Source organism: Nilaparvata lugens, chromosome 5 (assembly GCF_014356525.2).
Source record: "Nilaparvata lugens isolate BPH chromosome 5, ASM1435652v1, whole genome shotgun sequence".
Lineage (NCBI taxonomy): Eukaryota > Metazoa > Arthropoda > Insecta > Hemiptera > Delphacidae > Nilaparvata > Nilaparvata lugens.
The window spans coordinates 66,124,992-66,148,345 of NC_052508.1; the positions used below are offsets into that span (position 1 = coordinate 66,124,992).

Sequence of the window (23,354 nt, forward strand, 5' to 3'; positions counted from 1 at the left end):
CTAAATTGTCATTCACCAGAGGTGTTGCCACTGTTCCATCTTTCTCAACGGACGTTCTTTTTGTGCTCTTCTCTTCTTTCTCTTTCGCTTAACCTTCTTCGAACTGTAATCTTCGTCTTGGTCTGAATCATCCTCAATCTCATAGCCACCATCGTCTTCATGGTCACTAACCAACATACTCAACTTGTCAACCAGTAAAGAATTCACTAGATATCTTTGGCTAGCCCGGAATCGTTCGGGACTTCCAACTGTGGTTTTGGAGAATTCGACGAGTCCGGAGAATCTGAAGGAACATTGATAATTTTCAATCTACCTTTTGCTACTTTCCGTTTTGTTCGCTTTGACGCATCTTCGCAGCTTGGAGATAGTTTCCGCTTTTTCTTCTTTCTTTCACTGCTGTATTACAACCTGTATCACTGCCAACCTCAATAACACTGGAATCACCATTTACTACTTCACTTTTTGCAACTTCAGTCCCATTTTCAGCAATAGGAGGATCCTGTCTGCTGTCTGCAGTCTGAGGAGGAGTCAACTTATCAAGTTTTAATCTCTTCTTTCTGACCTTTTTATTCATTTTTGGTGTTTTCTCATCCACTAAAGTTTTATTTTCAGCTGGACTTGTCTCAGGTTTCTTCAAAGATGGCGAAGGTGAGTTGAAATAATGCGTGAGGTCCTTCATATTAACCTAGAAATGGAAAAATGTAGATTAGATGACGAGCATGTAATAATTAGTGTGATGAATAATTTATTTATGAATAAACATATAATATTATTAATATTGTGGAGCAAGTATGCTTACATGAGTTATACTTACAAATATATCAAAATGTAGTCATGTCGAAGACCAATTAATGGTACTACTGTAAAATTTTAGCACAGAGAAAATTAAAAATTTATATAGCTATACAGAAGTGCGGTTAGAATTGGGGAATTAATAATGGACACAACAGAATTTAAGTTGAAATGCCAGATAATTCAATTGTTTGTTTTTATTGTCACTTCTATTGTTATTAGGCCTGTTTTGATGCACTAATTTTGTTTTACCGTCATATTGTTATGGATAGTTAAATGAACTTAATATTAATACGGTATCTATTGATATGTTATCAATTGATGTGTTATCTATCAATGTGTTATGCAATTATTTAAATAGCATGTGAAAATTTAAAATTTGTTAGAGACAGTTAAAATAAAATATTAGTATTATTATCTATTGAAATGTTATGCAGTTATTTAAATAGCATGTGAAAAGTTGAAATATTGTTAATGTAAGAGCAACTCTTTGTATGAGCTAACACTTTAAACAAATAAACTTATTTATTTATTTATTTACATGCTCAGAGTTTTTAGCAGTGTAAAACGGTGGTTTGTAAAAAATAGTCTGCTCGAATGAGGGGAAGACCCACTGGGCTGGGACTTTGAAATATGGACTCTACAGCCTTGCTGATTCTGATCATCCATCATTTGTCACAAAATCCTACGATTTGCCATGGCTTCAAGTGGACAGAACGCATTGGTGGAGTTTGCACCAAATTGGCACAGGTGATTTATTTGCTGCGAGACTGAGTTTGGTGATTGCATTTGGTTATTTGGTTTTGGTGTGCTTTAAAAATATAATAATCTTTGCATCTTGAATACAATAATCATTATTTTATCATACTCTGCCCTATTCCATTCTTATCTCCTGCTTGAGGGGAGGGGTATAACACTGCAAGAGTATGCTGATGTTCAAGTTCTAGAATAATGCACTTTGAGTGATATCCAAATATCCAAAGTCGACATCATGGCCAGGTCTTCCTGGATAGATCGTGTCAATTAAGCATGGTACATAAACTGTAGGCAGCGTCACAGTCCAGCAATGCTTTCGCCGAAAAATCCTCTAACCGGTGGAAGCTCCTTCCAACAAGCCACTTTGACAATGAGCTTCTGAACACCAGCAGGACATCAGTAAGCACTGTAAACATATATTTGTGAAACTGGGCATCTTTACGGTCTTCAACCAGTGTATATATGGTTCAATCTACCTTTTGCTACTTTCCGTTTTGTTCGCTTTGACGCATCTTCGCAGCTTGGAGATAGTTTCCGCTTTTTCTTCTTTCTTTCACTTGCTGTATTACAACCTGTATCACTGCCAACCTCAATAACACTGGAATCACCATTTACTACTTCACTTTTTGCAACTTCAGTCCCATTTTCAGCAATAGGAGGATCCTGTCTGCTGTCTGCAGTCTGAGGAGGAGTCAACTTATCAAGTTTTAATCTCTTCTTTCTGACCTTTTTATTCATTTTTGGTGTTTTCTCATCCACTAAAGTTTTATTTTCAGCTGGACTTGTCTCAGGTTTCTTCAAAGATGGCGAAGGTGAGTTGAAATAATGCGTGAGGTCCTTCATATTAACCTAGAAATGGAAAAATGTAGATTAGATGACGAGCATGTAATAATTAGGTGTGATGAATAATTTATTTATGAATAAACATATAATAATTATTAATATTGTGGAGCAAGTATGCTTACATGAGTTATACTTACAAATATATCAAAATGTAGTCATGTCGAAGACCAATTAATGGTACTACTGTCAAATTTTAGCACAGAGAAAATTAAAAATTTATATAGCTATACAGAAGTGCGGTTAGAATTGGGGAATTAATAATGGACACAACAGAATTTAAGTTGAAATGCCAGATAATTCAATTGTTTGTTTTTATTGTCACTTCTATTGTTATTAGGCCTGTTTTGATGCACTAATTTTGTTTTACCGTCATATTGTTATGGATAGTTAAATGAACTTAATATTAATACGGTATCTATTGATATGTTATCAATTGATGTGTTATCTATCAATGTGTTATGCAATTATTTTAATAGCATGTGAAAATTTAAAATTTGTTAGAGACAGTTAAAATAAAATATTAGTATTATTATCTATTGAAATGTTATGCAGTTATTTAAATAGCATGTGAAAAGTTGAAATATTGTTAATGTAAGAGCAACTCTTTGTATGAGCTAACACTTTAAACAAATAAACTTATTTATTTATTTATTTACATGCTCAGAGTTTTTAGCAGTGTAAAACGGTGGTTTGTAAAAAATAGTCTGCTCGAATGAGGGGAAGACCCACTGGGCTGGGACTTTGAAATATGGACTCTACAGCCTTGCTGATTCTGATCATCCATCATTTGTCACAAAATCCTACGATTTGCCATGGCTTCAAGTGGACAGAACGCATTGGTGGAGTTTGCACCAAATTGGTACAGGTGATTTATTTACTGCATAGACTGAGTTTGGTGATTGCATTTGGTTATTTGGTTTTGGTGTGCTTTACAAATATAATAATCTTTGCATCTTGAATACAATAATCATTATTTTATCATACTCTGCCCTATTCCATTCTTATCTCCTGCTTGAGGGGAGGGGTATAACACTGCAAGAGTATGCTGATGTTCAAGTTCTAGAATAATGCACTTTGAGTGATATCCAAATATCCAAAGTCGACATCATGGCCAGGTCTTCCTGGATAGATCGTGTCAATTAAGCATGGTACATAAAACTGTAGGCAGCGTCACAGTCCAGCAATGCTTTCGCCGAAAAAATCCTCTAACCGGTGGAAGCTCCTTCCAACAAGCCACTTTGACAATGAGCTTCTGAACACCAGCAGGACATCAGTAAGCACTGTAAACATATATTTGTGAAACTGGGCATCTTTACGGTCTTCAACCAGTGTATATATGGTTCAGTCCGCTGCATATCAAGGACATCACGACTCAAGAGCAGTCAAGTTTTGAGGCATTATCTTTTAACATGGAGGAAACTAACAATTGACACCCCAATCTGTAGAGCTGACTAGAAAAATAATTATTTCCCCAACTTTGCAATACCATGTTTCACGACCTGTTAACGTAAGGAAACTTGCAGGGAAGCGTCTTCAAAAACAAAGCTGAGGTTTGGCTAAGAAAAATTCATTCTACTCAATGAATGAATTGAATAAATATTTTGATGCGCATAATGACAATATAGTTTGACCGCCATCTTACTTTTGTCACGGAGTACAAATAAACGGTAATCCTTTTGGGTAAACAACTAAATAGAAAGGTATACCAAAGCACATGATTCAGTGCTTTCGTGAAGCTTTCTATAGAATTCAAAGGTTATACTATCTAGAACTAAGATTTTTTTCATTTTTCAAGTAGGCCTACGGTACTTACTCAACTTAAGCTGAATTAAAATAATTAAATAGCAGTTCTATGATAGCTAAATATACTATAGTTGGGAACATTATTTTTTCAAGTTACTGTAACTTTGTGACATGAGATAATTATATTTGAAAACGTAAAATAATATTTTTCGAAGTTTCAAATTTATATGAATTTGAAAATGTTAATCTACTATTCAACAAAATCAGGATAATTTCTTAATTATTTCTAATGAAAAAAACATTATCTAAGAGTTTTAAAACAAAACAAATCAAAACTTTTCAATCAACCATTTCAAGTTTTAAAACAACATTATTGTGTATCAAATAATTACCTGATTTTTATAGCGCCGATACTATTTTACTGATGAGACCACCACACTTTTATCAACTTCATAAACTCCAAGAGAATATAAAGATTACCTCATTGATATTATTTCAAAGTAATATTTGTATAGTTCTGTTCAACATTATAACCTCAAACCTAAAATTCTAACGTACATGGTTTTTGTTTCTGAAGAAATGGCGCGACTCCACACAAAACGCCATCATCACGAAGTCAAGACCATCTTGATATGTAGTGGAGCAAGATTTCTCGGCGGTCTTTTTGAATTGAACACTTGATGTTGGAGTTAGCACAGTAGGGTATCAACTTACTTTTTTATAATATGAATTATTCTGTATGAAATAAAGTTAATTATTAGTAGATTCAAGTTTTGTACAATGAGTTACAAAAACTAGTTGCAAGTTGATAGTTAGGAATTGGTACAATAAATAAGGTAGGCTACATAAGTTAGTTGAAGATTTTGTTTGACAGCTCAATATAGTTTATCAGTGAGTACCAGATTTCTGCTATTTTTTTAAGAACCGATACGTTATTTATTTTATTTCACTTGGAAAGAATGGTTTTAAAGCTTGAACCAACTAAACAATATTATAGTATGAAGAAACTCATTGAACAAATTTAAATATGGTATATTACAGTATCTTTCAAGCAGCCGCGTGAAGGCTGTTATACCAATTTCATAGGCAAAGCCACCTGCCAAACACGAGTAAGAAAAGACAAATTTGAAATTAATAAAAGTACGGTGAAGAATTTACTGTGTAGGTTACCGTATAAGATTCGAGATAAAAGTAATAAATGAAATGAAATAAAGCAAAAATTTAACTAATAACACAGTGAAATAGATTAGGCTATAATAGTACCTAACATGTAAATACTTATTTGTGTCAAATTGTTGATACATCTAAAGGTGCGTACAGACTTTCGCTCTGCTCCGCAACCGAACTTCACTCGAGCAGATCGATTGATGATCGACCGGGGCGCAAGAGTGGAACGCGAGAAGAGATCTCCTTTAACGTTCATGATCGGTGCGACTGCAGAGCGGGGGCGGAGCGATGGAGGAACGAGGGCGGAGCGTGCGCGGTGCGGGTTGGAGGCGCGCATATCTGTACGCAGCTTAAGGACCTCTGGTTCAAAGCATGGGTACGGTACATACCGGTACTACTTGTTGAAGAAAAAAAATTCCATAACTTTTCTCCATCAAATCTGTTTTAGGGGTTGGATTAGAGTAGTGAAGAAATAATAAATTCATGTACAATCAGGCTAAATTGAATGCCTATTTTTTATTGTTACCTTTATAAATTTTCACAATATGATTGAAATAACATAAAGAATTTATAACAAGAAATTTAAGAACAGATTATACTTATAAAATTAAAACAAATTAACAACAATAAATTTCTACAAACAAAAATAATAATATAAGGATTTAGGAAGAGCATTAGCAGCTGGAATGTGTAATTTACTTGGCAAACATTGAATAGTTATAAAATTAGTAATGAATCATTTAATAGAAGTGGAACATGAAATATTCAAGTTGAAACAATAATATTAGGTATTAGGAAGAAAAGTACAAGAGTTACAATGAATTTTATCGAGGAAAGTCATGGTTAAAGTTCGTAAATTAAAAAATTTAAACATGATTAATTTAATACTTGAAATGTTACACTGAATGGTTCGGATAAAGCCCATTTATTACTACATGATCGAAAGCTCTTTCCGATTTTTTGCAATAAATTCTAAAGACCACCAATTTTATATGTTGTATCGATTTTGATGACTATTATATCCAAAGCGATGTAGCGATCTCTTGTTGGCTAAATCACAAAAAATGAGGTCACAAGAGATTGCAAGAGGACTTATGAAATTCAGAACCGTAATTTAAATTACATAAATTATACTGTATGTAGTTTCTCGAAAAACTCAACAATTCATATTAAGATAAAAATTGATGCATAAATACTGATCAACAGGAGTTAGAATAATACTTAATGTAGAGTATCGTAACAATACTGTAAGAATTTATTAAAATTTGAATTATTTTGAAACATAATAGACACGCGGTATATAGATGGATTAGAATTAAAGTTAGGATTAGAATTATTTAGGATTAGATTTAAAGTATGAATAATTAATCAGCATAAAACATGTGCTTCATAATGATTCAAAATCAAATTTTCATAGTTTTTCAAAGATGTGATCTATCGATGCTTTCTCCTAAAAGAGGGGTTGCAGAGTTTGAAGTTACATTTAAAACAGGTTTGATCCTCAACTCAAAAAACCTCAACTAGGAAAATTATACTCGTTTGTCTTGAAGGTATTGTTCATGTTTTTGAAAATAGTAATATTTTCTTTCCAACAGTAACAGAAATATAAAAAACTCATCCTCTATCTCTCATACTAATTCATCAATTACAAACTTTAAAATTCAAGATTGAATAGATGAATAATTTAATAGGTTATAGCATGATACGATATAAAATTAAAAAAAAATTAATGGTATATTAAATTTAATAAAACTTATCCTAGGAATGTGGTACATTATTAATACCATCGTCGGTAATAGTTGAAAATGGATGAAGAAAGCTCTATGACAATAAACTAGCTTCAGAAAAACATAATTTGATTTACAGATTGATATTTACAAAACAATTAGTTTCAGACTATAAGTGTACAAGTTTGCATACTTGTGAAAGAGATAAACAAAAATTGATGAGATAATCAATAATTCAAATTGCTTTCTCATTCATATTAACTCAACGTTTTTCACGAACAATAACTAGGGCATGTAGTTAACATATTATTATTATTATTCTATGGCAATTATTGTGGAATTAATTAATCAGTTGTTCCTAATGTCAAATGTTTTAGAATTACTTTAGTGTTTTTGAATACTGAAAATTATAAGTTTTAAGATTATATTATGAATATAATACAAAATGCAGTACAGTATTTATCAACTATGGATTACTTATATTCTAAATCTAGATGAGTTTTTTCAGATATATAATACAAATATTACATGTGCTTCTTAATGATTCACTTTTATAAACGAACTTTTATAGTTTTACAATGGATCTCTCGATGCTTTTTCCTATCTAAATATACAAGTTGATGTCTCAAGCTTCTCTTGAGGTAATGTTACCTAAAAAACTTGGGGTTGTGCGCAGTTAAAGGAAAGCATGTAGCCAACTATGAACCGCATGATCAAGTTCTTAAAACTTCTCCATCATAACTCAAGTCTTTATTAATGTTTTAAATGTTTAATTGCTCTATATCGAATACTGTATTTACAAAGACCTAAAAACTACCTATGTAATGCGGAGTATAATGTAATTCCAACAAAGATCGGTACCGTTATGTAGAATCATGCAAATCAATAAATTGATGAAGAAAGGTACCGCATTATTTTATTGTTTTAAATATTGTGCTTTTATTAAGCGTATTTCTAAGGAATTTGTTTAAGAAAAATGGAGAATTTTATCCAATCAATGAAGCTGGACTATATTCAGCTCAATTCAAATGTTTTGAATGATACATTTTTTGGATAAATATGTTCATATTTTACCTACAACCATAAAAATATACATTATATTATTATTAGAGTTGGATAACTCAAAATACAACTTGAAAGGTAGGTCTACCAATAGTTTTTCAACTGTAATAATTTATGTTTGTTGAAAATTTCAAGGAAAAATATCGAGCAATACTTTCTACCCTACATAGATTTCATTTCAATAATTTTTACAGCTTTAGACAGATCGGAAAAACAAATTAATACTGTCAAGAACTTTATTTTTTATAATAATAAATTGGAAATAGAATTGATAGGATTATAATTTGACCATTTTTGATTTAAACATCAATAAGATTTAAATCCTGATGCGGAAGAGGGAGGACAAAATTTATATTGGGAATAATAGAAAAATGAAGATATTAAGAATAGAACAGACTGATGAAGAACACTGAGAATACAGAGGAAAAAGCCAGATATGATTTGAATGGAAAATTATTTGCTAAATTAGATCATGAACTTATTATCTATACTGATGCTATGCATTCCAATACTTTTTTTGTTAATTGAAGACCTATACAATATTAATATCAAAAAAGCTAAAAATGATTCTACGTATTTGGCACAAACTATAATTGATATATAAATAAATGCCTAATTATAATTAAACAGCATTAGTAATTATTGATTCCTAATAAACGAACTTCATTTCAATTTTTCTTTAGATTAGTCTCACAGATTCGAACAATATATCACTTGAATCTATAAAGCTATTTTAGATTTGTGTTTTTCTTGCCTAATTCTGGAATGAAGACTTAATATTGAGCAAGTAATATTGGCAAATTAAAGTATATCACCGAAATTATGCATTCTAAAACAGTAATTGGTAATTTCAATTCATCAATTTTACTTCATAATTGATGAGAATCAGTCAATTACAAGATCATTCCAAGGAGTATATTAGATTGTGAAAATTTTGAGTAATAACATACAAACAAACTTGGAGAATGATTATGAAGGGGGTTCAATTTGTCTTGAAACCATTTTTATTGTATATCTGCCAATAACAAAAGGCACTGCACTTGAGATGAATAAGTTTGGAAAATTTAGATGGTGACAGTATTATCACTAATGCAAGCCTATAAATGAGCTGAAGTAGAAGTTGAAATGTACCTCACAAGCGCGAGAAATAGAAGTAAAATATTTTTGTCAACCTTTTTGATGTGTTGTTAAATCAATACACTAAACCATTACCAAATCTCAGTTTCTATTGTGCTTTTATTGCTGTAACTGTTCTATTGCAATTGTTTTGTATGTATTCTGCGTGTTTAAATAAATTAAAATTGATAATTGAATAACTCTCTTCATTAAAAGCTCAAATTTCTAGGTTTTGTTTTGTACAACCCTAATTTATTATGGACTATTATGGAGTTTAGAAAGGGAAGCTTTTGCATAATTTAAATTATTTTCAATTCGAAGTTGAAGTAATTGGCAGCTACTTAAATTAATAAAAAATATGAGTTAGACAATATCAAGATACTGTAAAAAGTGTTATCAACGCTTAAAACCATCATGTTCTTCCCAGAATAATTACTTTTGAAATTACCACTTCAAAACTACCAATATCATACATTTTTCAATCAGTTTCGTAATTTAATACAGTTTTGATGAATAAAACAAATCAAGATGGAACACTGATAGATTAAATTCTTGGTATACTGATAAATACTTAATGTAATAACTGGCCTCAAAAATAAGATTAAAAATATTACACAGTAATTTCGGATTTGTTTTCTTACTAAGGTTTTGATGAATATAAAATAATGAACTATATATGAAGACGGAACACTGGTTGATTCGATTCTTACTTTACTTATACACTGAAAGGGCCCTCCAAAATAACATTTAAAAATACTACACAGTAGTTTTAAATTTGATTTCTCACTAAATATTATAATATGATGATGGGATATACGTTGGAAAACGTTTAAAGAGAGAAGAAGCATTTAGGTGAAACTCAATAGTCAATTTTGAATAAATCTAGACAGACTATTATAGTTCGACAATAACTGGATGTTTTTGAATTGATAAATACTAAGATGGTTTCTAGGATTATAGTACTGAACGAGTTTTTATGCCCTAGATGATAACAATAATTTAGAATTGGGTCGATTCTAGACATCGACTGAGTCGTCTAGTCGATCCTAGATATCGACTGAGTCGTCTAGTCGATCCTAGTCATCGACTGAGTCGTCTAGTCGATCCTAGACATCGACTGAGTCGTCTAGTCGATTCTAGACATCGACTGAGTCGTCTACCGGACAGGTTGGTGGGAAGGTCACTGGCAGTGAGCGCAACTTATTCGTCAGTTCGATTTTGTAATCCTCACTAACCACTGTCACCTGCAAATCACACAAAAAACTTTACTCAACATTCGAATTAACCCCAAAACAATAATTCACCTCAAAATTGTTCCAGCAACCAGTTTTTATAACTCAAACATGTGTAACGCTAGTTCGTCTCCATGGTGCACATTGTTTGACGCTAAATAGACTAGCAAATGATGGCGGTCAAACAAACTTATGTTCTCCTGACCGAAAACTACACAACATCTCAAAGAGATTGGAAATATACAGTGTGTATGTAGGAATTTGAAACTCATGAGCTTTATATGTGTTGTGTATCTGCCATACGCTAAATAAATAAATTCACAAGATACTTTTACTGAATCAATACAAAATTGAGATTATTAAGCACAATATAGATAATGATAACAAAAATAAATACTATTAAATTTTATAAAACTTTAAAGTGAAAAAGCACTCACATTATTTGATGTGGCCCATTTTTGGGCTTGAAAATGTGCGATACCAGCACGAAGCGGACGTCGCCACATCAAATAATGTAAGTGCTTTTTCACTTAAAAGTTTTATAAAATTTAATAGTGATAATAATAGTGGAAACAAGATAGATAACCAACAACAAAAAATAAATACATCATTATTAGATTGGAGGAGAGTATAGTCTAAATAAAAAAGGTTCGTTTTCTACATTGTAGGTTACACAAGCACATAGACATTGATCAATCATAGTAGATGTTACTTTAAGAGCTATTTATCGAGAATCACATGGAATGCGCATTCAAATTCATGAGCTGTTAATGAAACAATTGAACTTTCAGCAGTAAACGTTAATAAGCACAAGCTTCAGAACATGAAAGCTACATAATAACATGATGGCCAGAACATGAAATAATTTATTTTGTACTGAAAGTAAATTTTATTATCATGGCGAGTCTGTTGCTTAAACCGCCATTTTGTGATGTTTCTTTTATACCGTTAAATGGGAGGAGAATGTCTAGCTGGGCCAATGACAGGCGTTCATGCCCTTGACCAATAGTAGTACTCGCCTACTAGTATAAATTCTGCTGCTTTTGTATTTAGTTTTAGCATAGAGAAACAATAGCATGAGTAGATATCCCATGGTATAGAGCATTTATGTCGCAACTTTTACGGTTATCTCAAGCCGATTACTGTCGATTATTGTCAATTTTTACTGTTTGTTGGGGTGAGAGTGTATGAACGGCACAATTTGAGACTACCAGAACTATGAGAAGAACTACGTGAACTACCGGCTTGAGATAACAGTAAAAGTTGCGACATAAACGCCCTATACCATGGGATATCTACTCATGCTATGGTTTCTTTATGGTTTTAGTTTATCAGAGATTGACAATGGTGTAACAACCGAAACGGTCTTTCTAACTTACAATAAAATCTGTGGTTTTCGACAACGTCTTTTTATTTAATTTTAAGAGAATACTAGAGAATCAGGATCAGAAACGACCTTTAAGGTTGAATGGAATTGGTTTTACAATAGTATATCATCTTGAAAAAATCTTTGAATTGATTCAGAGATATGATATATCAATGTATATTCAGTTGTTCGGCAGTAAATTATAATGAACTGTACAATTTAAGAGAAGTCAGGTAAATGCTATTTATAACAACCAATCCGAGCTCGGGATTCGGCTAAATTCTTGACTTTAGAGTCAAAAATTGGCTTTTCGAAACAGGGCGTGGTCGCAGTCATTGTCATAGTCAAAAACTAGAAAATTTAACACAAAATAAAAATAATAAAGTGAAAATAGTGTGAAGTTTCAGCCATCTTGAATTATTTAAGAATGTTTAATTTTGTCAAGGAAAACCTTTCCAATTATAGAAATAAAAAATAAAAACTGCGACTATTCCCCGTTTTGGAAAGCCAATTTTCTGACTCCAGCTGTTTGACGTCAAGAACTTAGCTAAATCCCGAGCTCGGAGACCGAGCCTAAACATGTAAACTTAAAAGAGAACTTGGATTAATTATTATAAGAGTTTAAAATACTGAATCAGAAACAAGTTATACAAATAAAATAAATGTAGAATGAAAATAAAAGAAATAATATGTACAGCACCTTTGGCTTATCGTTGCAATTAGTCTTATGTTGCGATCTCCTAAAATGAACATTCCTTTCTAAGCCTGTGACAAATTAAAATAAATTATAAAAATGAAGCATTAACACAAGAAGAGAAAGCATTAACAAAATAAAATATTAAATTAAGCATAATATATGAAGCATAGAAATATCGATTTATAGAAATATGTTAAAGTTTATTAGCTTCAGTGAAATTGTTTTCCAATCTCGACTATAGTCCGAGAGATATTTCTTTTAACACGGCTCTCACTCGAAGACAGAGACACCCGATACTCTTTCCTTCACTGATCACTCCCACTACCTAACAGCATTCTCCCTACTTTTGTGTCAGCATCCAATTGTGCGCAGCATGCTTACTCCTCTCCACTACTCTGTCCATGCTACAAACTCTGGAAGGGGAAACTGGTTTCCCCTCTCCATGTTAAAAGTAATATCTCTCGGACTATAATTGTACAATGTTTGAAAGTTGAATATCTCGCAGTTACAAATGATAAACACATTGAAGCTTACACTTGAAAGCTAAACACATAAAATTACAGGTGAAACGATACATCAAAATTAAGCAGGTATCGGTATTCAAAACTAAATGAATAAATCAATTAGAAAACTAAATTTTTAAAAGATATATCAGATTATTAAAAAAACTACGAATAATTAATAAGCTACAGAAAATTGATTCATAGACCTCAGAGAAAAGAGTAGTGAATGTAATGTATAGTCAGGCATAGTATAAAATCATAGAGAAAAAAGTAGCATAAGAGGATATCCTATGGTATAGGTAATTTATTTTCCAAATATCAAGTTGATTTTTGTTAACTCAAGCCGATTACAGTCGACTACTGTCTACTAGTAGTTCTGTGAACAGTACACCTCTCGCAGTTACAAACCACAGCCTCCACTAATACTGTCAATCAGAGTAAATTATGTCCTGTCCTTTCGTGTCGGCGAGATATTGGTGTATAAAAAACTAATGGCTGTTTGGGTTGTTGTACCGACAATGCTAATAATGTGTTGTAAACAACTATGCTATTACCATTAAAAGCTTACCGAGTTGAAAGCAGAGAAACGTCGGGAGAAAATACTATGCTATTTCGAGTTATCAATTGCATGCCTCATTGAATGCAATTAATAGTCTACACGATAGCTGATCTTTTACCAAGTTACATTGAGATATTAACTGCAAGCGTTATTGCATGCAATTTGTAATCCACTCGACAGCTGGTTCATGATGAATAATTCTATAGTCTGATTTTACTCTAATATTGGTGTATGAAGGAGGCTCTTTTTCCTTTAATATTATCCTTGAAATGCAAAATTTCCAAAAACCTTGTATATACGTCGACGCGCAATTAAAAAAGGAACATACCTGTCGAATTTCATGAAAATCTATTGCTGCGTTTCGCTTTAAATGCGGAACATATAAACATAAAGAGAAATGCAAAACCGTCGACTTGATCTTAGACCTCACTTCGCTCGGTCAATTATTACTCTTTCAGCCGGGTGTAAGGCTCAACTCACACTTACGCGACTCAGGTCGAGAACAGACTCGACTCTAGTCGAGAGCATGTGTTTTCAAATGGTGACGTCTTGGAGACTAGAATCGACTAGTCTGAGTATCACCATTCGGAAACACATGCTCTCGACTAGAGTCGAGTCTCTTCTCGACCTGAGTCGCGTAAGTGTGAGTTGAGCCTAAGAACGGCACAGTATGAGAGACTACCAGCATCATATATAGCTTCACGAAAAATAACTACGAGGACTATCAGCTTGAGTTAATAGTGAAATTTGGAACATATACGCCCTATACCATGGGATATTTTCCTATGCTATCTTTTCTCTATGATAAAATGGAACAAGTGAGAAAAATACCACGATGCACATACATGAAAAAACGTTAGATTAGATTAGAAATACAGTATATTAGGAAAACCTGTTTTTAGAAATGCCTTCACAAGTATTACTATAGTGTGGGAGATGAAAAATTAAAATTTGCATATGTAAAGAAGTTATACAAATTTATTTAAAATATCGAATTCAAAGTAGCCATAATATTCAAAGCACTCACTAGATTCTTTCTTTTTGGAATCGTCACTTCCATGTCTGCTCAAACTCGCAGCCATTTCTTTAACTGATCGTTTGTCACTGCCACCTGGAATAGAAAGTGATTAGAATAAAAAATCAACAACTAATACTTTTGAATGACAAATGAGGGCATGGTTTCATTATTAACGATGTCAATAAACTCTATTCTTCAATTTCACACATAACAAGGACCATAAACATTATTGGGAGAGAAGAAATGAGGTTTATTTTGAGCTCTCATTATTTGATTGAAGAGTGAGGGTACGTTTATGTCGGAGCTGTGATAAACGATCCTAGCAACGATGAGAGAAGCGATGCTAGTAGGGAGTAGCGCTCAGCTTCTATCGACTGTTCATGCCGACAGTCGTGCTTAAAGCTTGATTCGTGAGTTCATGTATTGAAAAACCAATTTGTGTATGCTATAATGAGCGATTCTGATGAAGATTTTATTTTTGCATCGAATACAGTAAAGCATTAACTAGGTTGTAGAGAACGTGAATATTATGCACATCTATCAATGTGGAGAGGAATGTATTTGGGGAGTATCATCATTTGTATAAAGATTTAAGACAGCAAGTAGAGATAATTTGGGATATTGAAGCCACTTTTTTGCTCGAGATCCCCCTCCCCCCTCTCCCCCCTCGTCCATCCCTCCTCCCTTCCCCCGCCTGTAGGGGGGGGGTGTTCTAAAAATAGATTTCCCCCTCCCCCTGTCCAGTGGAGGTGAGGGGGAGTGAGTGAGAGGGAGATATCTCTCTCTCTCTCCAGGTGAGGGAAAAAAAATTCCCTTTTAGGAGGAAAAATTCCTCTCTGTCTACTGTCAAATTGAAGTGAATTCATATTTCTACATCTGAATGCTATGGTGACAGATTGAGGTGAATTCTAAAGATGTGGGGGAAAAAAAATCTCTTGAGAGGGAAAAATTCCTTTGGTGACAAATTGAAGTGAATTCATATTTCTACATCTAATGCTATAGTGACAAATTGAAGTGAATCCATTGCGCTTCTATGATGAGGATAGAGATAGAGATCCTTCTTTTACTCATGCCATCTCTTCCCGCTCCCTTCCGAAAGGAGATAAGAATCAATTGAGAAATTCTCCCAGTATAGATGAGAGGGAAAAATTCCTTGGTGACAGATTAAAGTGAATCCATATTAAAGTGAGGTCAATGACTCTCTCTATATCTAATTGAATTGAGAAATTCTCTCTCATCTAATGCTATAAATCTCTACGTTCTTTTACATTTTTTATCTGCAATATCGTACAAGCATTTCCAAAGTTCATCGGAATTTTGAACAGATAATGGCGAATCATTTGTACAATCATAATGTAGATGACCGCTGTCTAGAATATTGAGCAGTTCGAAAATCTCAGATAGAATCGAAAAGTGTACATTTCTGTTTTTGTTAACGGTAAATCAACATCTTGACATCCTGTTGAAAATTTAATATTCTTCGCAATTGAATCAAATTCATTAAATGAAATTGACATCAAGAGACGAGATAATTTTTTGAATTTTGAAAAACCATAACACTGCATCTTGCAGATGTTTGATGCGAGTCGAATGAGGGGGAAAGAATTCTAATTGATGATATGCACGTGCACTAAAGATTACCCCACACGTGCTGTCTGCTCTAGCTCTAATTAATGAGATGCACGTGTTATAGGCGCACGTGCACTAAAGATTACCACACACGTGGTGTCTGCTCTAGCTCTAAGCAGCAACTAAACTAAAAAACGTGAATGGGATATCGGAATGAAAAATCGTTTGAAGGCAGAAAACGTTTATTTACACATTTCACTACAACAACACATAACTTCATCTTCAATTCTAATTAGCTTATTATACATAAATTATGAGGACGATAATAACATAGATAGTCTCTTATATCATTTAAATTCACCGTGCTTAGAAAAATGTCTTCAATTGCTTCGCCAAACTATAATTTTCAGGAGTTGATTTCCTAATTGCACTTTCACACTCATCGTACCAATCAATACAGTTTTTTAACCTCACTTCCAATTCGTTGTCGGGAGCCAGCCACTTTCTCGGATCCATGATGTTGAACGAATGAAGAAAACTAGGTGTAGGCAGGAACTATTATAGAGTAATTAAGCGGTCTTTCTTCATCAATTGACGATAGACAACATGTACGCGCTTTATGCAGTCTCAATGCATGCTGGCAATAAACACACTGTAGATCCTTTCCGTTGTAGAAGAATCCATAACGAGCAAAGTTTCTTTTCTGTGAATTTGTGTACATCGGAGCCATTTTCATACTTTGCATTCGATTGTTTTCGCACAAGAAATTATTTGTTTGATACATATTTTTAAACAACAAAGAATTATAATGCTGGGCGGAGAATAAGGCACACCGAGAATGTGGATTATTTTTATGAATGTTGCATGCAGCATAACACCATGAACTAGTGAAAAAGCTGAAATCAGGTTTTGGAAAATCCTCTGGTATGCATTGTACGTTGCTATGCAATCTTCTTAAAAACTTTGCTTCTCAGTTCCTTTTGTGAAAATTTTCTCATAAGCTGCAAGGTAATCACGATTAATGACTCATTGTATTCTAAATCTCCATCTTCCCATTTTAAATCTCCATCTTCCAAAAATTTTTTGACTATATGACAATGGAAATAGAAACTTTCGACTACATTTTGACGAGAGTTTCCAATAATCTCCAAAAGGACTGGAATAATTATCACATAAGTCCTATCATGGCAGAGGAGCGATTAATGCTAACATTAGGATACAAGAAGTTATATTCTTTGATAAATAGAAAACAATTGAATTTATTCTTGAAATGCATACATCCAGGTCTATATTATGTTTCATTATCATCATGACAATAAGATAGAATTTGTAATTGAATAAGAAATAGTTTTATAAAGTAAAGAAAATGTCACTTGATTACGAAACTCCACATATAAATCAACCCAAATCATGAAAAAATATTGGTCCATGTTGTACTTTGTATTCTACAACTCGATACTAGCTTCGAAAATGGACCGAGCCATTATCGATGCTCTTATCGATGGTCAGGACCCAAGATCGATTTTCATCGCAGCTCCGACATAAACGTACCCTAAGGCCCATGTTATAAAGCGCTAATGCCGCGGCGTAAACGCGGCGTTTTTAGCGACCCGTCAACTGGGCAATGGTACTTCCATGGTGAGCGCTAACCACGCTGTATATAACTTGGTTCAGCGTTAACGCCGCGGCATTAGCGCTCGTATAACATGGGCCTAACAGTTGAAACTGAGGATTCGCACACAACAGTGAAAGTGAAAATATAATTTCTGTAAGTTCTATTTGGATTATTCATACTCGCTCGACCGGGATAGGAATGTCACAATGACCGCGATGTGAACAGTCCAATTCAAACACGTGGAAAATATATGATCACAGTTCACTGTCACTGTTGTGTGGGTATCCAGCATAATATTTATTTACTCATTCTTGAAAGAGAAACAAGGCCTATTCTTGTATGAATTATTATATGTATTATATGTTGTTATATTATAATATGTATTGTTATACAGAGTGAGTCATATGTATGGGAAAAATGATTGGAAATGTTCAATCAGCTACCATTTTGGATACAAGTATCATAGAACATTTTTATTATGTCATCTTTCTTGTTTTAGAAAGACCTTCAAAATGATGTACCACAAAATGGGTGTCCCCATTGAAAATATTGAGTTACAATGCCTCATTTCTTTAAAAACTAAACTTAATCAGCCGCCGTTTTGGATATAAGTATCATAAAACTTTAATACAACATAAACTTTAAATAACATAAAATTTAATACTTCAGTCTCCAAATTATGAAGTGTTCCCATACATATGACTCACTCTGTATAACAATACATATTATAATATATAAGTATCTAAGTAATAATAATATAAGTATCAATAAAAACTTTTTTATTGATGCCATCTTTCTTGTTTTAAAAATACTTTTAAAATGATGTACCACACAATAGGTGTTTACATTTAAAATATTCGAGTTATAACCCCCAAGTCATCCCTTATTTATCATATTTATTTAATAAATGAGGGTTTGAAATTTAGTTGTACGTCAAAAGGTAGAGTATTTAACCAACAACTTTTACTGAACGTTACAGTATTATATCTACAACAGCCTTCAATTTATTGAAGGGTTTCCATACATACGACTCACTTTATAGACCTTTATAGACATATAACCTCTCCAGAATTTATAGACAATTTGGAATATGAAATCGCAATTGATTTTTGTTTGTGGTATAAAGTGTGCATAGTAATCTTGCCTGATCCAACAGAGAGGGCGTCGGCTCCATCATCCAGTGCGTCACCCGAGTCAGGAGTGTTGGCCGCTGACGTGTTTGGACTTGTACCGTCGCTCAACAGATTGCAAAAGTCGCCTGCAACAAAAATTCACTGTCTTAGAAAAAATTCATATGACTTTTTTTGGTGGGGAGTCCCTTCTTACGAAAAGATCCTACCTAACCTGACTTATGATCATAAAGAAAACATAGTATAAGAAGATATCCCATGGTATACCACGTTATATTCCAAATTTCACTGTTAACTGAAGCCGATATATAGTGCTATAGTGAGGTCCACGTTATTATATTAATTATTGATCATTTGATCAGAATTACACAACTTACAGAAAAGTACCACAGGCTTATAAGCCCAAAACGGTTCCAATTCTAATTTATGCAACAGTCCAAATGGCAGTGGAGAAAGATACGAGAACGTTGCCGATCTTCTGTATTGTAAATGCCTTCTATAGACGGTAGCTGATACAGGTTTATCGATGTAATATCAACTGTTCATTCTCGTTTAAAATAATCAATTCTATTCTATTAAGCAAGAAGTTAATTTCTCAATTATTTCATAATTAATTTTCAGGATTAAGATTAATTATTTTGTTGATTAATTATTAATTCTACATTGTTAAAAGACGATCTGGCAACAGAGCAAATCGAGAAAGAGATAGCGCTATCCGCTTTGTTAAATGATAGACAAGGATAGCAATACCATTGCTAATCAAACACTGCCATTATAACGTGGACCTCACTATAGTAGTTCTTTTTCGTGAAGCTATGTGACGCTGGAAGTCTTTCTTACTGTGCCGTCTTACACTCTAACCGGCCAATACAGACAGTAGTCTAATAATATAGTAGTAAATAATAATACACATTAGTCTACAGTAATCGCCGAGTTGTCAAAAATCGGTTTGTAATTTGAAAAATGAACGACCCATATCATGAGATATCTATCTTCTTTTGCAAACTTTTCTCTATTATATAATTTAAGCCGTCAATGGGTCTTACAGTCTTAAAAAACGTAAAATATAGAAAATGAATCAATCATAAAAGCTACAACTAAATAAATTGGAGACAATTCTTCCAAAACGATTTTATTGCAGCAAAATATATAATTTTGACATGTTTTTAATCAATTTGGGTTCCGGCGTTGATAACTTTTGAATTGTGAATAATTCGGAAATTCGAAAGATTTTCCAATTCTATCAGATAGGTCAACACAATCAGCAACTTTTTCAGTTTTCAAACTAGGTTGGATTTGATAATTCGACAACTTTTGTATAATAAATAATTTGAAAAACTGTATTTAAACAACAAATTAGTTTCTCATTTGAACACAAATAAACAACATAATAAATACTCTGGGTGAAATAATATTTGTATGATTAATCACAAACATTGAAACTTACTCAATAAACTTAAAACCTCTCTATTAGAAAATAAATTAATGGGGGATATTGGTTCTGGATTTAAAAATAAAATAGGAACATGAAAAACTGAAAAACCTTCTTTTGATGACCTTCAATTAAAGAAAGTCATGTTTGTGCATGGATTATGTTACAAAATTCAAGCACTCTGGCTTGAAATATTACAAAGATGATAAATAATTATATGAACATAACAATATAAAAGCATTGCTATAATTATGATGTGATAATTAATACTGCGTTTGGTAATTATTTGAAATTTACATTGAATAAAGTTAATGAGCAATATACAAACATTGCTAAATGATGTGATAATTAATAAGACATTTTGAATTAATTTTGTAAATTACAGCATTCACATTGTATTTTCTTTCAATAATAATTACCAATTTGTTTATTATGAAACATCAACTCCAGTATCATAAATTTGAGAGTATAACAAATCCTGTTGTATATATGTGATTTATATACATATGATTTCATGTTAATGCTTTTTGTCAAATCAGCAAACAAATATTATGAAAAGCGTTAAATGAGTATTACTGCAGATAAGTTACATTAATGACTACTTTCGAACTTTCATTCAGATAGAAGGATGATTATTTTTAGTGAATTACTTTACTATACCAAGTGGTACTTTCATTAGATACTCAAGGGTATATCTTATTTATTTTCATGTATTCATTTTTCAATTTATATAAGAAGTAGCATTGGGTAATACGGCGAAGCAGAACATCCAAAAGGATCTTGCTGCTGATAAAAGCCATACCAACATTATTTGGATGAACAAAATAGTACAGTTTTGATAATACAGTACCTGATTTTCTATCAGATCCGACCACAGACCAAGGCCGTGGTTTTGGAGCCAGTGGCGGGGGAGGCTTAACTTTGCAACCCACATTTTTGTCTGGGGAAATAACAGAGCATGCTTTCAAAATAATATAATCCACACACAGTTCCAACAACTGAATAGAGAACGCTATTTGTAGTAATATTTCTAAATGATATGAAATAAACCAAAATATATATAGTCGAAATGATATAAAAATAATGTAGAATGAGAAGGAAGAAAACATAAATATAAAGTGAGAGGGGAATGAGAGAAATAATATAAATATAATGAGAGGTCTATAGACAAAAATATGGTAACAAAATTTAGCAGCTTTATTATTGAGATTAATAATGTGTTCAACTGTTGAAGATGACAGAATTTATCCGAAAATGTGAAAAATGAAAGAGAGATGAACAATATAAATGATTATGGCAAACATGATTGTGGAGAATTGCACTCTGATATGAATGATTTCATGATAGAATAAGTTTTATTGGCGAGACAGCATAGCCTCTTCAAAGTAATAGACTAGGAGGTAGCAGGAAGCGTAAGGCAAATTCAGAGGTCATATTTGTAACCCTCTTGAGTCAAAAGGTTAGAGAGATAACTATTTGTATAAAATATTTTTGAAAATTATGAAGTTAAAATGTACAAGTGTAAAGAATTTGATACTTTTTATACTGTTAAATATACCGGGTGACCCAGAATATCGGAAACTTTTAAAAACGACATAAAACATTAGTGGGAAGGGCAAAATGATTTTATCCAATATAATATGAAGTTCAAGGCTTGCCATTTGGGAATTATTAATAATATCTATCACTTTTTGACGATTACTTCATTTATATGGCTTTCTCCTGAAAGAATACATTGTTCAAATCGGTGTTGACAATTCCTCATTGATCGCTGCAACATCTATCTGGGATATTGCGGATTTTATTTTGAATTCTGTTTTAATTTTTAATTAATTCAAAATTATTGATCAAATTATGAGCGAAATCCACACTGCACTGCAGTTAATGGCAACTGTGCGAGTGAGTATTGTTTGGTAACCGTGTAATCTCACGATTAGGTTGCGTTTCCTGGTCCCATGAATCGCCAGATCTGTCCACCTTTTTTCATTTTCTGGAGCTATCACAAATCAAACGTTTTAACAACTTGACCAATAACTGTGGTTGAATTATAACAGACAATTCACAATGAAATTAACAAATATCCCAGCTGAAATGTTGCAGGAATCGTTCAGGAATCTCAACACAGATTTCAAGAGTGCATTCGTGCAGGAGGAAGCCATCTTGAAGAAGTAATTGTCAAAAAGTGATCGATGTTATTAATAATTCGCAAATGCAAGTCTTGAACTTCACATTAGTTTGAATAAAATCATTTTTGCCCTTCCCACTTTTGTTTTATGACGTTTTTAAAAGTTCAAGTTATTCTGGGTCCCGGTATTTGGAAAACTTTTAACCAATTGAAATTTTAGGTACCCTTAGGTACTCCACAGAAATCAATATTAGTACAGTAAATTACGAAGAGATTACTGTAGAAGAAATTGAGGAAGAGTGTTTAATGAAGGTTTCTTCTCACAGCATTCAAATTATTATTTAATTTTTTGATATGATTTTGTAATTCCTAGCATCAAAATAACAATCAAATATGACAATCTTCCACAATTCAAGTTGAGCGTAGATTTTCTTTTCAATCACGATCATAATTTTTTTATGAAAATTTGGAAGAGAAATGGTACAGGCTCAGCCTATGGTCATAATTATATTATGATTATAGTGATTTGAACAATAAATAAATTCATTCATTCGGGATAGAATGCATTGGTTTGAAACAGTAGTTTTCTCACAATCATTGTCATAATTATTTGAGCTTGTATTAATAAGAATAATATTATTGAAGTTTAATTTAAAGAGTTTTACTTCTTCTGGATTGGCAAATTTTATAATAAGCTCCCTATACATTTAAAGCGAGCATCCACCAGCATTCCTTTAGATTTAAAGCCGACCTTCAAAAATATCTTATAGACAAAGCCTACTGTACGGTGCAGGAGTATTTTGAGGATCCTTGAAGGAATTGGCCGATTTTAGCATACTATATGTAAATTTGTAATACTTTGACGACGTTCAACTGTTTGCTTGTGTAATAATGAGTACACT

At 32.7% G+C, this 23,354-nt stretch overlaps 2 protein-coding genes across 5 annotated transcripts in view; both read right to left on the reverse strand.

Moving 5' to 3' along the window:
- Window positions 1–76: 76 nt before the first annotated feature.
- Window positions 77–4,697, reverse strand: LOC120351489. Its single transcript, XM_039429096.1, has 3 exons — window positions 4,527–4,697; window positions 2,025–2,397; window positions 77–313 (listed from the first exon to the last, which is right to left on the reverse strand). Exons 2-3 carry the CDS (start codon window positions 2,389–2,391, stop codon window positions 207–209), a joined length of 474 nt encoding a protein of 157 aa, XP_039285030.1. The 5' UTR covers window positions 2,392–2,397; window positions 4,527–4,697; the 3' UTR covers window positions 77–206.
- Window positions 4,698–5,787: 1,090 nt separating this feature from the next.
- Window positions 5,788–23,354, reverse strand: part of LOC111055076 (F-actin-uncapping protein LRRC16A) — a 95,820-nt gene continuing 78,253 nt past the window's right edge. For 3 of the 4 annotated variants that reach the window (XM_039429099.1, XM_039429098.1, XM_039429097.1), the window contains 5 exons: window positions 21,178–21,267; window positions 18,910–19,023; window positions 14,591–14,674; window positions 12,505–12,569; window positions 5,788–10,450 (listed from right to left, as the gene is read on the reverse strand). In XM_039429099.1, the coding sequence (XP_039285033.1) occupies window positions 10,343–10,450; window positions 12,505–12,569; window positions 14,591–14,674; window positions 18,910–19,023; window positions 21,178–21,267 (461 nt within the window). In that variant the 3' untranslated portion in view covers window positions 5,788–10,342. The remainder of the gene's footprint in view (window positions 10,451–12,504; window positions 12,570–14,590; window positions 14,675–18,909; window positions 19,024–21,177; window positions 21,268–23,354) is intronic. The other variant, XM_039429100.1, reaches the window with a different exon arrangement.